We start from the raw sequence: 17,814 nt of genomic DNA on the forward strand, positions 1-17,814 counted from the left end.
ACATTCAAAATCCCTTTTATCTATATTTTTAACCGTCAATATGATTAAATTGAAGGTAGATCTATTGATCATGCTGTTGATATTACCGGATATCATGTACAATGATTTTCTTTTGTTTTAATGGTCAGTGATTATTTATCAATAACCACTCACGATAAAATAAAATAAAAAAATGAAAACACTGGTGATCGGTGGATTGCAAGTCATTGAAATATAATTGGATATGACTTGAGTTTGAATGATTTAATACAAATAGTTATTTTAAATTCAAGACTTACAAAGAATTATGGAAAAGCATGTTTCAAAATTAAAAAATGAAAGCGCAACTATTAACAGTTATACTTTAAAAATAGTTAGCATTTTCTTGCACTTTTCCACAAGGGACATCTAAAAAAATAACAGTTTTTTAATTTTGAAAGTTATAATTGTCGATTCAAAATTTATTGACGACACTAAAAAGAAGAAAAAGAATGAAATGCCGTTTATACTTGACTTTTATGAATTAAAAATCTAATACTGAAGTTGGATGAATTCTTGTAAAATTCAAATTACTGCTGGACTTAATCTACTTGATTAATATTTATCTTTTTCACTTTAATCAAAAAGATAAATACTGAAGGATTTCTTTTAGCGTCATTATTTTCTTAAAAATTAGTCCTTAATAAACTATTTTAAATAAGTGTCAAAATATAATTTTTTTAATTAATTATACAGTAATAAAAGAAAAAAAGAACTGTCTCTTTTTTAAAATATACTATAAAATCATGTTTGTTAACAAAAATAAACACAAATTTCACCATTAATAATATGATAATAATAACTGAGTTGACAAAATAATTTATTTATTTATAAATATATTGGATTGAATATTTTTTTTGAAAATCAATCATATTTGAATTTATTTTGTTGTGTATTCAAGATTATTCAATAAGCAATTACATGGTCATATATTCAAGAACTTGTATGAACTAAAAAAGTTATTATCTAGTATTTTGTGTTTGTTCTTTGAAAGGTTTATGACTTACAATTTAAATGTATACATTGAACTTCGTTATGAGTTTTTATATGAAAAGTGAATTAATTTGTATATTGCATTGTTTATTTCAATATTTGTAGACTATTTCTTAAAACAAAATTAATACAATCCAAATCAAAATAAATTAGATTGGATTAAATATAATTTAAAAACAAAATGATTAATTGATAATAAAAACAAACTGAAGTAATCAAATTGAATAATTTTCCACTTATTATCGATCTAATCCAATTTATAAACACTCTTTATCAAAAAGCATCTACTTCTTTTGATGCTGTTGAACATCAAAGGTACGACGCATATTTTTCCTTCAGGGAATCCAGTTGATCTAAATTCTTATGCACGTGAGCCGACCAAGATTGTTTATCGTAAGAAAATAAATATTCATGTACCAATATATCCAACGTGAATTTTGACCAAGAAAATGCTTTTCTGATAATATTTGTGGGTTACTTGATTCTTTGAAAATAATAAATTAAAAACTCTGCTAAAGAAACTATATATTGATAGCGTGAAACTTTTGTCAAACACGTAATTCAATTATTTATATATGATTAGAGGAGTATTATAACACGCTCTCTATTATTTTGGCTGGAATTTGTTGAGAATTACCAAAATATAAGTATGATTCATTAAATATGGAATGAGACTCATAATTTTATATTTTTAAATTATTAATAATAAGTGTATTAAATAATGTGTTTGTTACATTTTTCTTAAAAGTACACATGATTCATGGGAAGAACGCTGCTCGGTTTGGTACTAAAGTTTGGTTAGGACCAGAATGGTTGACCTGCTTGGAGGCTCACTAATCAGATTTTGCTTCTTCGAACCATTTGAAAATTCGCACCTTGTTTGTGATGAAATGGGTGACGAATATGTATGTTTTGTTTTGTTTTTTTTTTTTGGTGAATATCGAATATGTATGTTTGAAACAACAGAGAAAGTGGAAAAAGAACTACATAATTAAATGACATGTTATCAAATTAATGCTAGTAAGTTCACTTGATTATGATGATAATTATAGGCGGTGGGGTTAATTAGGAATGCGCTGTTTGGTCAATAGATGTTTTGTCTTATGGCTTTGATTAGTGAAAACCATAAATTCCTTAATCAAGATGAGGATAAAACTGATTGTGTAACAAAATAATTTAGCCTTTACACATTATTACAAGTTGGGTGCTTTCAGATAGATATGGCACTTGCTTATATAGCTCTGAAATTCAGTTTGATTATTGATTTAATTGAGATACTGGGTCAGTGATATAATTGATGGGTTAATAATTGATTTGGTTTGATCAGATATATATTAAAAATTTAATATTATATATATCTATTATATATAAGTATATAACTAATATTATTTGAGTAAGAAAATTTTTTTTATATTCTAAAATTTAAAATAACAATTAATAATAATGAAACATCAAAAACGACATCATAGAGGTGGTTTATTATTATTATTTTTTTGTAAAATTGACCGGGTCGGTCCGGTCCAACTAGGATCCGATAACCTAACCGGATGAGTTTGACCGAGTCATCCGGAGTCAATTGTGTAATTAATCCAATAGTAAAACCCACTTGGTTAGGCCACTGGGTCCCAATTGAACCGGTTTGTCTAACCGGACCAAACCGAATTTTACAAGTATGCTTGCTTGCAAGCCATATTTCCAATTGAAGCTAGCTTACAACAAGTGATACTCATTCTTTACCTAAATATAAAAAAAAATTGGTTAATATTAAATTTGTTAACAATTTATATTATTTTACTAAAATTAACCCTTAAGTTTATTGTGACTCATAATTTCTCTTTTTTCATTTAATTGCTTTTACACCTAATTGATTAATGTTTATTAGTTTTCTTATTCAATCCCTAATAAGAGAAATAATATATTTATATTTTAAATATATAAAATTTATGGTAAAATAATAAATGATATTTGAGTAAAAAATAATTAATGTAAAAGATAACTTGAAAAAAAAATCTTATAAAAAAAGACAAATAAAACTAAAAAAAATCATATATTTAGAAACACATGAAGTAATAACCAAGAAGAAAAAAACGAAAAATTGGAGAATTTTATTTTATTTTGCTTTTTAAAGCAAGAGGATGAAATATACTCATATCTTTTAACTGTGGTTAGAGGTGGAAGAATGAGTGTGAGCTCTAGCCTCTAGCTAGTCAGGGATTAATTAAAAATTACTCACTTAGTCAAATTCATAGTTTAGATGAGAATTAATTAAATTTTTATTGCAATGTACAAGTTAAAATACTAGTATTTGAGAAGACAATCCATAATGATTGTTACATATAGTTTGACTCTGATTTTATATTTTGGTTAAGAAACTGGGCAAGATGATCTCTACAGAAGCATCATAATGATAAGAACAATCCAACATATATTGACCTAGCAATCTGACATCCATAATATAAGATTTTCATATAATTATCCAAAGGCTAAAATGCATAAATGGATATCAGATGGTCCTCATTCTCACTCCAATATTGCTGTATATAATAAACTTTGCCGTAAAGCCAAATCCAAGAATATTAATGTGATGGAGGCCGTCGGCACGTTCGTCGTTACTCACCAACCACTCATGATGATTAGTAATGCTTTATTCAACGATGGCCAAAATGTCAAATAAGAATTTCATTAACCTCTTGAAAAGTGACAATGAAATGAAAATGACCCCTTTATTTATGAGTTTTAGAAAGCAATTAGTTATTGGAGAGATTGATCTCTTGTTAGCCTTAGCGACGGGACAATATATATAAAGAACTAATCCAACAACAACTGTGAAGGAGACATCAATTGCAATTTATTTCACCACTTAAGATTGGAAATTTGGAATAATAATAAAACTAAAACTTAATTTAATAGATTAAGCACATACGGCATACATTCCGCTTCCACGTACTTTTTGTGAAAAGGATGACATGAGTTTATTTGAATGTGTGGATTATTCTAAAACACAGTTGCAATTTTTATACAGCTCGTGAAAAAGAGGAATCTGGATTATTTAAATGTTACTTGAAGGATGTTGTTGTCACCAGGGGCAAAGCCAACGTTAATTTATTGGGGGCCAAGTATGATGTTGTTAACAAATTCAAAAGGCTTATTTTGATTTGTAACAAAAAATTATCAATATCAGAAATTAAAATATTTTTTTACTGGAAAATAATTAAATTTAATAAATAGTAGATATGAATAAAAATAAACACTAAACGTATATGGTAAAAAATAATAAATTTATAAGTTCCCTTCATATTAAGTGTTAAACGTAGAATAACTCTACCAAAAGTTTAAAATCCTTTTCTCCTTTCAAATATAACTCAACGAAGAAAATACAAATTTGAAGAGAGTTTTATTTTTTATATTAAAATTAATCAAGAAGATTTGTGACATGTGTTAACAAGACTTAAAAAAAATAAAAGAAAAAACCAAATTTTAGCTTTGAACTTTGATATATACGTTTGAGGATTTACATATGCATAATAACTTAATGAATTAAAAATTCAACTAAGCGTCTAATTAAAAAAAAACATTATAATTTAACATTATAAAAAAGGGCATAAACATCACTTTCAAGTTTCAAAACTTCCGTAAAAATAAAAGTTTCAAAACTCATATAAATTTTAAAAAAGAGATGATTTTACTTGCTCGACTAACCATTTTGCAATTTAATTTCATTTCATTCAATTTTTAGAATCATTATAATTTATAATACCTATTTAATTTAAATATCACTAGTATAAAATACTATTTTTATGAAATACGAAGTTAAATTCCCGTGGATTTGATTCATTTAACGGTCACAGCATGGATAATTTTGATTTAATGTATTGTAGATCGCATTGCACGCATGTACCAACAATATTTTACGGTTATTGAATTATAATGGTTTATGGTAAAATTACTCTTATTAAACAAATATAGTAAAATTACTGATCTAAAATGTCGCCCGGGGGAACGTAGATTGTCCCTGGTTTGTCACACTAGCTAGTGTGGTTATGTTTAATATTTAAAATGAACCAATATATATATATATATATATATATAACACTAGTGTGGTTTGTCTCTTATTTTTTTAAAAATTGTAATTTTGTATCTAATTTTTAATTTTGTTTACATTTATTTTTATTTTTACATTTTAATTAATTAAATTATTCCTTGATGATATTTAAGGTTATATATAATTATTTATAGAATTATATTTAAAACTGTTTTAGTCCTTAATTTTTTTAAATTCCTGAATTTTGATAAATTATTTTTTAATCTCTGATATAATAAAATTGACATTTTATGGTGGGTTTTTAATTTGTGATAATTTTTAACATTTTTAATTAATTTTAAAATATAAATTCAAGTGATTAAAAAATAAAATTAACTTATGACAGTTAAAAATCACTAAAAATATTAATTTATTAGTTAGAGATTAAAATAAATAGGATTAACTTTTCATTTTTAGTTCTTGAAATTGTTTTTACAGGTTTTAGTCCTTAATGTTTACCTCTGGTTTTTCGTGTTTGGTCAGTATGTGTTGAGTTGGCAGTTAATTTTTAACTATTCTAAAACATTTTTCGGCGGTTTATTTCTGGGGGTTTTTAACCGCCAAAAAAACTTTGGTTAAAGTGTATTTCACGTTATTAGACTATTTTTAAATTTCTTTAATAAGATCCGATTACAATTTGTGATACGTTTTTGAGATTGTAGTTTTTGTTTTGTTGCTTTTGTTTTTTTCTCTTTTCCACAATTATCAAAAAAAAAAATGTCACATGCAAATTTAAGTTGAATCCAAGTTGGGATTCCAGTGAGTGGCATAACTTGAATCCAAGTTGGGAAGAAAACAATGGCTTCCAGCTTCGCTTCAGTTTTGGTTTTCGATATACCCATTAGTTTGCTTCCCTAATGATAAATCCCACCATTATTTATACCCATTATTTCGCTCCCTAACCCCAATCAAATTCGCCATTCATATTTCTTCGACTATATCATTTATCTTCCCTATCCTCTCATCGTGCGTTTTGCTCTAAAAGATGGAAGGCCTCTGAAGCAGATGCAAGGAGGCGCAGGAAGAAAAAGAACGTTAACGAAAGATTACGATTCGTCCTCCACCGCTGTATAAATGTTCTTGTTTTGTTTTTGGAATATGAGGAGGTTTTTTATGCATAGGGAGGCAATTTCCGACGGTTATTAGTCGCCATAAATCATTTAATATATTTTCACCAAGTTACCTAAGCATTTTCTGGTAATTTAAAACCTCCAAGAAACTGAACGGTTACAATGATAAAAATAATTAACACGTGTCATTATCTTTGACTACCACATCATTAATTAACATAAACTTAACCACTAAGAACACAAACAAACAAAAACATTAAGGACTTAAAACATTTAAAATTTTGTTTAGAGATTAAAAAAAAAAATTCAAAAATCAACAACATACTTAATATAATTTTTTTAAAAAAAATTAGGGACTAAAATATATATATATATATATATATATATATATATATATATATATATATATTTCAAACATAAAACTAAAACAATAATTAAATTTTTTTAGAATAATTTTAATAAGTATTTATTGAAGATATGACATATATAGCCTATAGGCATGTGTTGGTATATATATTATTTCAAAGGAGTTATTAATGTAACATAACGCCTTTCTTTTAAGTTTTGTAAAAAAAAAAAATTCTTTCTTAAGTGATGGTATTAATTATTTTAGATTTTTATTTTATAAAAATTGAAACTAACAAAAAATTATAAAGAATAAAATAAAAAAATCTTCATACTTATAATAACTTTAAAAGATTATTTTTGAAAATTGAATTGGACTCTTTTAAAAAAATAATCGGACTGATTGATTCCATCAAAAAATTTGACAAATTAATTTTTTATTTGATCTATTAAATTAGAGAACCTATTATTTTGTTTAGATGATCAGGACCGATTCAGGAATGGTTCAATTTTTTTAAAATCATATTATTAATATGAAATATTTATTAATGATAATTAATCTCTGTCAAAAAAATTTACTCATTATTTTTAGTGAATTTTTTTCCTTCTTACTAGCATGTTTTTTTTTTTCATCCACATGTTCGAATCCTTGGTCGGTTAAAACAAGATGTTGTTTTACTTAATAAAAAAATAAAATTAAATAAAGACGTTTTATTTATTTTCATAGTTACTGTTTGGGTGATCCACACTTCTTACAACACATCATTGCGAGACACTTAGTGGGACGTGACTCAATATATTTTTCCTTTGAATTCATGCAAGCTTGCTAGACGTTGCTGCTGTCGAATTAATTCTGCAACTTGCAACTGAGAGACCCTAATGGTTAGGTATCATTTGTAATCTCAATTAATATTCATAAGACACATAACTAAATATTTGTTTTCATAATTAAAAACTTGAATATGTATTTCATAAAAATTGATAAAGACTATAAATATATAGTATTTAAAGAATCAAGATTATCCAATAATTTCTGCAAGACCTACCTGTACGCATGCCTTACTTGTTTGATCAATATGTCGATCTCATGAATAGTTAGACTTAGGGGTAACTGGATATATAGTTAGACATGTACAGGGTTACATTTATGTAACCCGCGGTTGTAATTTTTGTTGTATTTTTAGTTTTTCCTGTGTTATGAGATTATGGTAGTTTGATTATTTTTTTTTTACATATTATTTCATATATTATATGTTTTCCTAAAAATATTGTTTAATTAATATCAGTTTGATCACAGATTAACGGAAGTTGAACCACTTAAAAAAAATGGAAAAATACCACGTGCATGACAATTGTCAAATCATGATACATGTCTTAATCTCTTCTTCGGTTGGACACACGGGAGCGGCCAAAGCTATTATAAATCTTGTTCAATGTATAGTACATTGAAATTTCAATATTTGTCTTTATTAATTCTTTCCGTTTACGCTCATCAGTCATTACTCATTACTATTCTATAATATACATGTTTTTTTTTTTTAATAATAAGTAGAAAAAAATGTTTTTTCTTTCGATCAAACCTAGTTTTGGTGCAAGTACTTTTAAATCAATAAATTTAGTCTTTTAACTTTTAAGAATATCTAAATTTAATTTTTCTTTTCTTTTTTAATTTTGTGTTGGGAAAATTTAAGTTACCATTAAATATTAAGTTTAAATATGAAAAGAGATTAAATTCGCATATATTTTTAAAGTAAGATAACTAAAATTTGTTGATTTGAAAGTATAAAGACCAAAATCTGATTGAAAGTTCAAGAATTAAAAACACATTTAAAAAAAAATCAATTCTGAGACTTTTAAAATTTATAAGAATTTAAACTAACAAAAAAATTATTTGGATTAAAATCAAAATTTATAGGATCTATCAAATATATTAAATAAAAAATAATTTCTTTTAAAATTATGAATTAACTAGACATACTTTATTTTTAATTTGTGTAACGTTGACAAATTAGGTAATTCAAAATTAAACTAATCCGAAACTAAGTCGAGATATGAACAGATAATATGTGACTCATTAGTATATGTAAGGCTTAGTTAAACAATATGTAACTTTTTGTATCATATTTAGTTAGAGACAAAACCTAAAATCTAATATGAAGGAAAAGTAGTTTAGGTATATCATTTAATTTCGAAATCGGTTAATTAAAAAAAACTTTTTTTTAGAGGAATTACAAAACTGAATGTCAGCTGATTACTTGAAATATGTAAGGCATGATTAAGTACTTTTTATTTTGTTTTGGTGACAATTTTTTAATTATTTTTTTATGCATACATTAAGGAAGAAAACAAATACTTCAAGTCAAATTTAGCATTATAGTTTATAATTGTTACGTTGGCACAATAGAATTGAATAATTAGATTATGTGTACACATAATTTTAAAATTATGGTGGCAACAAATGCTTGTTACAAAAAAAAATAATACATATATAGAGAGAGTATACATCATGACAATGAAATTAGAACTAAAAATTTGAAATTATATTGTATTTTTCATACATTTTACATGTTGATAAATTGAAAACAAAATGTTATTGATCTTATAGCTCAAAAGATACCAACTTGGTTTATAAAATTAGAGTATGGCGGCTAAGTTAAAAGTTTAGTTCCATACAAATTTGTGAAAAATATCAAGTAATTCTAGTTCTAGTAAATATACAATTTTAAATCAAGTCAAATTTAAGTAAAACACAAGAATACGCAGTTGTAAGCTCTGTATCAAAATCTTTCGTTTCCTTTTTATTTCCCCTTCCTTGTCTCCTACATTAAAATGTGTAATGTCAATTAAAAAGTCTACGAGTTTTAATTAGGTTTCAATGTTTCATGGAGGATATATCAATGTCTGTTTGTAACGTATTTCATTCTCCTAATGTTTAGTATTAACATGTTCTCCTTGCCTATAGTTTTTTTTTGTTGGTGAATTTTCTCTTTGCCTATAGATCTGCTTACGTTTCTTTCACAAGAAATTGGTACCCTCAAACCTTCAATTTGTTTTTGATGCATTACAAGAAGAAATAATAAAATATTTGATGATCACGAGCCTCTTGATTAACAAAGAACGCCTCTATTTGATGCCTTCTTATATTTATCCTAAACTTAAAATGTCACTGTGCTTCCACAATGGTTATTTCTACATAATCCAACTACTTCCGAAAATTTCTAACGTTTAAAAATCCACATTGAGTTTCTATGTTCATGAAATAGTGGTATGATCAGATATATAATACCACGTCAGTAATTATTCTACTTGAATAATTTTAACGTTCATGAAATAGTAATTATTCTACTTGAATAATTTAGTGAAAATAAATGCCTATTAAGAGTCTCATCGGATGATTCATAAACATGATAAGTGCGTTTATATAGCTGGGTAGACCACCCTTATGAACCGGTTTTTAAGGAGACCTTTCGGATGTCTTTGTTACACTATAAAATTTTAATATGGTGTGAGTGTCGTCAACCCTCACTTTGTGATGACGAGCCCTGACTCGAGGGAACGTGTTAAGAACTTTCAGATGCCTTTAGTGTACTATAAAATTTAATAATAAGAACTTAGGATTGGATTTCTTGATTTCTTGATATAGCACAAGGACACAACTATGGAACAAAAACCATTAAAAATGTGTTAATAAAAAGAAAACATTAAAAACGCTAATGTAGTTTGTTGGTACACGAGGCTGATATGAATTGCATTACCAAAATTGTTGAGATATGCTATGAGGTTCTTTTGGCTTTACTTACCTTCACGAACTGGACATCATTTATAGCTATCCAATGAAACAACACATACGATACACCATTTTTAACCACTTCGAATTTGATTCAACTGGTATCTAACTAAATCCAGGGGCGTTCTTAGCAACTCCCTAACCTTATTCACAGATTCTGTTCCCGTAAATCGTTGCCAAATTTTCCACGAAATTCACAAAAAACGCATCTACTAATAGTGTTCAACCAAGATAACGGCGGTCTCACGTAACATGTCATAAACATTGTTTATAATATTTTTTTTATGACATCACTCATTTTAGTAGTATTACATATTTTCCTTTTTATATTTCTTAGTTAAATAAAATATTGTAGAAATATATTATTGTGCAAAAAGTAAAAGCCAACTTCTCGTGTCTCTTTGGCTTTGATCACGTTCACATACAACCTAATCTAAATCTATGATATCTATCTACCAACATTGGTAATTGCAAAGAATTGCGTAAACCGTGTCTGTCTTGTACTGTTTTGTAACTTTGTTTAGTCTTAGGTCAAACTCAAACCCGTGCGGGCCAATCTTCTCCGAACCGGTCAGCAAGGGCGGCTCGACCGGTCTCCTTGGCTCCTCCAAAACGTGAGCTTCTTTATCTTTTCCTTGTGCTGCCATTCAGAAATGTGAATCCTTGAATAAATAAATGCACCAAAACATGCAACTGATTTCACATTCATTAACAACCACATCAAACACGAGCAAGCATTAAGCATACCCTTATTTTGTTTTTACATAATCATACAAAGATAGCCACCATTCATTAAATTACAATTATTCATGAGACCTGAACACACGTATCCTCAACGACTAAAAGTAAACATTTAATGCAAGCGAAGCTTCGCGTTTCGATTTCCATTTTTTGTCTCCCTGCTGCTATACCTCCAAATCCAACACGCTTCCCAATGGCTTCAATTTCCTCATGTTCTTGAGTAACTCTTATTTTATTCCGGGAATCACCAACACATGAGTTTTGATCAATAAAGAAAAACAATAGAAGAAGCAAAAAAGGAAAGAGATACTCCAAACAGCAACATAAATGTCAGAGCAGGAAACAGATTCCTGTGGCTTGCTCTTATTCTTTTTCTTGATCCTTCTTTCAGGTACTCATTCTTTGCTCTATTGTGCTCTTGAGAGTTAGTATTCCTTGCTCTTATTCATATTCAGTGTTTCGAAGGTTGGTGATTCTGTTATACAATTATTACAAACTTGTGTTTTTGTGTTTACCGAAGCAATTCTTGTTTTTGTGTTTGGTTTTGGCAGGTAAAGTTGCTGTAGGGGAATCTTTGGACAAAGACAAAGAGGTTCTGCTGAAGCTGAAATTTTACCTGGACAGCAAAATTCTTGCAGACAGAGGAGGTTACATATATTGGAACGCCAATAGCTCCAATCCTTGTGAATGGAAAGGAATTTCATGCAGTGCTACGAAGAGGGTGGTTGGCATAGAACTTTCTAATAGTGACATCACCGGTGAGATATTCATGAATTTTTCGCAGCTCACTGAACTCACACACCTTGATCTCTCTCAGAACACGCTCTCCGGCGAGATTCCTGAGGACTTGAGGCACTGCCACAAGCTTGTACATCTCAACCTATCACATAATATTCTTGAAGGGGAGCTGAACTTGACTGGATTGATAGGCTTGCGCACATTAGACTTGTCAAATAACAGATTTTATGGGGATATTGGGTTGAATTTCCCTTCCATTTGTGCCAATTTAGTCGTTGCGAATGTCTCAGGTAATAAATTGACTGGTGTGATTGAAAACTGCTTTGATCAATGTCTCAAGTTGCAGTACTTGGATTTGAGCACCAACAATCTGAGTGGAAGCATATGGATGAAGTTTTCGAGGCTCAAAGAGTTTTCTGTTGCGGAGAACCATCTAAATGGGACTATTCCTTTGGAAGCTTTTCCTTTGAATTGTAGCCTTCAAGAACTAGACCTTTCACAAAATGGATTTGCTGGTGAGGCACCTAAGGGGGTTGCTAACTGCAAGAATTTAACAAGTCTGAATCTTTCTAGTAACAAATTTACTGGGGCTATTCCCGTTGAAATAGGGTCCATCTCGGGCCTCAAAGCATTGTACTTGGGAAACAACAGCTTTTCAAGAGAGATTCCTGAGGCCCTTCTGAACTTGACCAATTTGTCCTTCTTGGATTTGAGCAGAAACCAATTTGGTGGGGACATACAAAAGATATTTGGCAAATTTAAGCAAGTAAGCTTTCTTCTGTTGCATTCAAATAATTACAGTGGGGGATTGATATCCTCAGGAATTCTCACATTGCCAAACATTTGGCGGTTAGACCTAAGCTACAACAACTTTTCAGGTCTATTACCTGTTGAGATTTCTCAAATGACTGGTCTGAAGTTTCTGATGTTATCCTACAACCAATTCAATGGATCCATTCCAACCGAATTTGGAAACATGACTCAACTGCAGGCACTCGACCTTGCCTTCAACAATTTGAGTGGATCTATACCCTCAAGCCTTGGAAACTTGAGCTCCCTCTTATGGTTGATGCTTGCAAACAATTCTTTAACTGGAGAAATCCCTCGAGAGTTGGGAAACTGTTCAAGCTTGTTATGGCTAAACCTTGCCAACAATAAGCTCTCTGGAAAGTTGCCTTCTGAACTGTCCAAAATTGGAAGGAATGCCACGACCACATTTGAATCGAATAGGCAAAACTATCGAATGGTTGCTGGATCTGGTGAATGCTTAGCAATGAGGAGATGGATACCTGCGGATTACCCTCCATTCAGCTTTGTGTACAGCCTCTTAACCAGGAAAACTTGTAGAGAGCTTTGGGACAAATTGCTCAAAGGATATGGTGTTTTCCAGATTTGCACACCTGGTGAAAGAATTCGCAGAACACAGATATCCGGGTATATTCAGCTAAGTTCGAACCAGCTCAGTGGTGAAATCCCTTCAGAAATTGGGACTATGGTGAACTTCAGCATGATGCACATGGGGTTTAACAACTTCTCTGGGAAGTTCCCTCCAGAGATTGCAAGTATTCCCATTGTGGTGCTAAACATCACAAGTAACCAGTTTTCAGGTGAAATCCCCGAAGAAATTGGCAACTTGAAGTGTTTGATGAATCTTGACTTGTCTTGCAACAACTTCTCTGGGACGTTTCCAACAAGTTTGAACAAATTGACAGAGCTTAACAAGTTCAACATCTCATACAACCCCTTAATATCCGGTGTGGTTCCATCAACAGGACAGTTTGCTACCTTTGAGAAAAATTCATATTTAGGCAACCCCTTTCTGATCCTTCCCGAGTTTATTGATAACGTTACCAACAATCAAAACAACACCTTTCCCAAAGCGCATAAAAAGTCCACAAGACTGTCTGTGTTTTTGGTGTGTATAGTTATAACACTGGTTTTGGCAGTATTCGGACTTCTTACAATCCTAGTCTGTGTATCGGTGAAAAGCCCTTCAGAGGAACCAAGATACCTCTTGAGGGATACAAAACAGTGGCATGATTCTAGCAGCTCCGGATCCTCATCATGGATGTCTGACACAGTTAAGGTTATCCGTTTGAACAAGACAGCTTTCACACATGCTGATATTCTCAAAGCAACTAGCAGCTTCTCAGAGGAAAGAATCATAGGAAAAGGAGGATTTGGAACAGTGTACAAGGGAGTGTTTTCAGATGGCAGACAAGTAGCAGTGAAGAAGCTTCAGAGGGAAGGCCTCGAAGGAGAAAAAGAATTCAAGGCTGAAATGGAGGTTCTGAGTGGTCATGGATTTGGCTGGCCTCATCCAAACCTGGTCACGCTCTACGGTTGGTGCCTAAATGGTTCAGAGAAGATACTGATTTATGAGTACATAGAAGGTGGAAGCTTGGAGGATTTAGTCACTGATAGAACACGTTTGACATGGAGGAGGAGGCTAGAAGTGGCAATTGATGTGGCACGTGCACTAGTCTATTTGCACCACGAGTGCTACCCTTCTGTTGTGCACAGAGATGTGAAGGCTAGCAATGTATTACTAGACAAAGATGGGAAGGCCAAGGTCACTGATTTTGGGCTTGCAAGAGTGGTTGATGTTGGGGACAGTCATGTGAGTACTATGGTGGCTGGGACAGTGGGCTATGTTGCACCAGAATATGGACACACATGGCAAGCTACTACAAAAGGGGATGTGTACAGTTTTGGGGTGTTGGTTATGGAGTTGGCAACAGCAAGAAGAGCAGTGGATGGAGGTGAAGAGTGTTTGGTGGAGTGGGCTAGGCGTGTTATGGGTTATGGACGACATCATCGCGGGTTGGGTCGTTCTGTTCCAGTTTTGCTAATGGGTTCTGGGCTTGTTGGTGGGGCTGAGGAGATGGGTGAGTTGCTAAGGATTGGGGTGATGTGTACTGCTGATTCACCACAGGCTAGACCCAACATGAAGGAGATTCTTGCTATGCTGATTAAGATATCTAATCCCAAGGGGTACTCAAGTTATGGACACTACCTTGTTTAGCCATTTTGTGTTTAGGGGATTTTGATGGATCTGGGAGAAAAAAAAAATGTGCACAGGATAAGGTGTAGCATAGTTTACATAGAAACAATATGTCATGCACAGTTGATTCTTCTATTGTATGTACACAGAAACTTCATTCATTATGTTAAAGAAGTCGCTCAATTTTGTTGTGTAAAACGTATTGCAATAGTGATTTTACATTTTTACGTTTGTTCCTCCCTTTTTGATGATTATTCAGCAATCAGCACATCAGTTCTGTTGTCTTTTAATTTTCAGTAACAGATAGTTAGTTAACCATTTCCGCGCACACACACACACTAGCACTTTAGACCATCAATATGAAATGGAGTAAGAGAGAAATTAAACATCAAGAGCCTTGAGGATGACAAGTGAATAGAATGTCATTTAGTAGAGTACCCCTTTACCAAGAAGGCAAGGTATAGCTTTCACTTTGTGCTAAAATGGCCATACGCTGGATCTAACATGTATCAATAGATCACAAGTTCTAGTTATTAATCACTGTACAACTCTTAATTTTTGTCTATGGTTTAATCTGAGTTCGGCCCAATCTAGGCTTTGTCAAGGCAGGATGTTAGTCCCTAACTAACAACTTTTCTCCCGGTACCTCCTTCTAGCCCATGGTTGTGATGCCAATTATTGGACTACCACTATTTACGTGATGAACTTTTGCGAGGAACCATTACTACATATCATGTGCCGTCTCATGCTCATCTTTCAAATATCAAGGCTTTAGGGATGACCCGGTTTGATTGCATACTGTGTAAGTTGGGCATTTATAGTCCATTTACGCCAACTTGAGAGAGAGCATTGAGATTATTGAGATCCTATAAAATCTTCCATTATTATTAGGATTAACTCAATATTTTCCATACGTTATTGTAATTAACCTGTGATGTCTGTGATGATATCTGTAACAACTAACAAGTCTGTACAGATTATATTTAGGAATAGTTACCAGATAATTATGATAGAATTGATAATAACGGAGCATAGAATTGAAGCAACCATTTCTGTAAACCTTGTATGCATATATTTAGTCTGTACAGCAAAGAAAAGGCAAGATTTGCATCGCAAATTCTTTTATAGACGAGTTTTCAAAATCAAAACCAATCATCCAAACCAGTAAAAAACAAAAATCAGCTATTGATTTTTCATTAAGTTTTGATGATTTATATAGATTAGATCAACTTACGTAACTCTTATTTATTTAAATCGTCAGTGAGCAATGTACTGTTTGATTTGATATGATTCCAAACTTTATGTGAGCCTTGCACAGAGTACTATTGCTGGCTTTCAACCAACAATACCATGGTGACTAAGCCGTAGCTTGGAAATGAATGAGCTTTATTGTAACTCCAAAACGGTAGGTATACTGTTGCTTTGTGCAGTTGGTGTATACTTTATTAGTCTATTTGGGCCATATTTGCCATGACTGTTTTCATTCAGTTCTTGTTGTAATTGACCAAGAAACATATGTTGTATAGGTCTTTTTGAGTTGCCAAGGAAGTAGTGCAGGACTTCAATAGATATATGTTTGCTTGAATTATTAATTCATGGCTGCATGCATGGACATGCTAGTAATACCAGGACAAAGTACACGAACAAAAAGCTGATGCTAAGCATGTATTGACTTGAAGAGTTTAGACTTTAGATTTGTGTGAGGAATATTCTATATACTTTGTGCTTTGATGATTAACTTTTAGGTGGCTTGATCAACGTTGGTCTCTTGACAGAAATGAATGCAATACTAAGTTACTATTACTATGAATAATTTGAGCATGTTTTTGAATATGTCTGGTTGTAGACTTATTTTATATGTGTTTTCAGTGATCGTCTGAGGTCTATGTTTATGGAGTAGGAGTATTTATATTTATGCAGATAGGAGTTCATGTCTATGTTTATGGATTACTGGCAACACTGAGGATTTTTTATTTATTTTGTTTCATTATAGGAAATGAAGCATCAATTCCTTGGAAGATTGCCAAAAAATTGAAAAAGGAACCAGATGAAATCAACTTCACCTATTATGGCAGAGGAAATTATGTTTTTATATTTGAATTTTGACTCATTTAATGATCTTATTTTAGGAGATAAATAATGTGTTTGTGCAATGTAATGTATAGTTAAATCACAATATGAATCCAAAGATATCATAGTTTGGTATGGCTAGACTTTTCAGCAAATAAGACCTTCAAGCAAACACAAGCAGGATCGTTGGAACATAGTAAGTAAAATAGCATTGGTAAGTGTTATAGTTTCTCCTTCGTGTCTCTAATCACTTCCTGTTGGCTTTTGCAGTGGGTATGTACCTCCTGAGTATGTGAGAAAAGGCATATACTCAACGAAGTATGATGTTTATAGTTTTGGAGTTCTTCTCTTGCAAATCATAAGCGGAAAGAGGACTTCATGTTATTATGGCACGCATGAAAATATGACACTTTTGGAATATTTAAGTTATCTTATCACATATTTTTTATATGACTATTCTATCCATTGTATGATTTATTGGTGCTGAAATTAGTCACGTGGGTTATTATTTCAGGCATATGAGCTGTGGAGGGAAGGTAGATGTGTGGAGTTTGTTGACCCTTCATTGGATGATACAACCTCGCCTTTTAAAATCATGAGATGCATGGAGGTGGCTCTGCTGATAGACCTTCCATGTTGGAAGTTGATTCACTGCTGAAGAATGAAGGTGCAGCCATTGGTACTCCCAAAAGGCCTGCGTTTTCAGTTAATAAACGTGAAGTGGGATCAAACTTTATTCAATCAATGATGTTACAATTCCAATACTTAACTATCAATAAAGTCATTTCAGGTTTATAAGGATTCCTGGCGTGGGTTAACTACTATTATTAGAGAATGTAACTAACAGTTACAATACTAAAATTAATGCATTAGTGACTAAATTTAGCCACAAATTGTTTTTTCGTTACTAATTCTGAAGTCATAAAAGTTAGTGACGATTTTTTAATAATTATGTTTCGTCATAATT

General features: G+C 31.3%; 1 protein-coding gene across 1 annotated transcript; it reads left to right on the plus strand.

Annotated features, from left to right (window-relative positions):
• The first annotated feature begins 11,001 nt into the window (after positions 1-11,001).
• LOC100816573 (probable LRR receptor-like serine/threonine-protein kinase At1g74360) lies at positions 11,002-14,975 on the plus strand. Its single transcript, XM_003550746.5, has 2 exons — positions 11,002-11,426; positions 11,587-14,975. Exons 1-2 carry the CDS (start codon positions 11,363-11,365, stop codon positions 14,796-14,798), a joined length of 3,276 nt encoding a protein of 1,091 aa, XP_003550794.1. The 5' UTR covers positions 11,002-11,362; the 3' UTR covers positions 14,799-14,975.
• Positions 14,976-17,814: the final 2,839 nt, after the last annotated feature.

Source organism: Glycine max, chromosome 17 (assembly GCF_000004515.6).
Source record: "Glycine max cultivar Williams 82 chromosome 17, Glycine_max_v4.0, whole genome shotgun sequence".
NCBI lineage: Eukaryota > Viridiplantae > Streptophyta > Magnoliopsida > Fabales > Fabaceae > Glycine > Glycine max.

What these genes read in the sequence shown, in the direction of transcription:
- LOC100816573 (XM_003550746.5), top strand. Translation starts at nt 11,363, where the DNA reads ATGTCAGAGCAGGAAACAGATTCCTGTGGCTTGCTCTTATTCTTTTTC. An exon ending in TTTCTTGATCCTTCTTTCAG is followed by an intron (nt 11,427 to 11,586) that starts GTACTCATTCTT and finishes TGGTTTTGGCAG; the next exon opens with GTAAAGTTGCTGTAGGGGAA.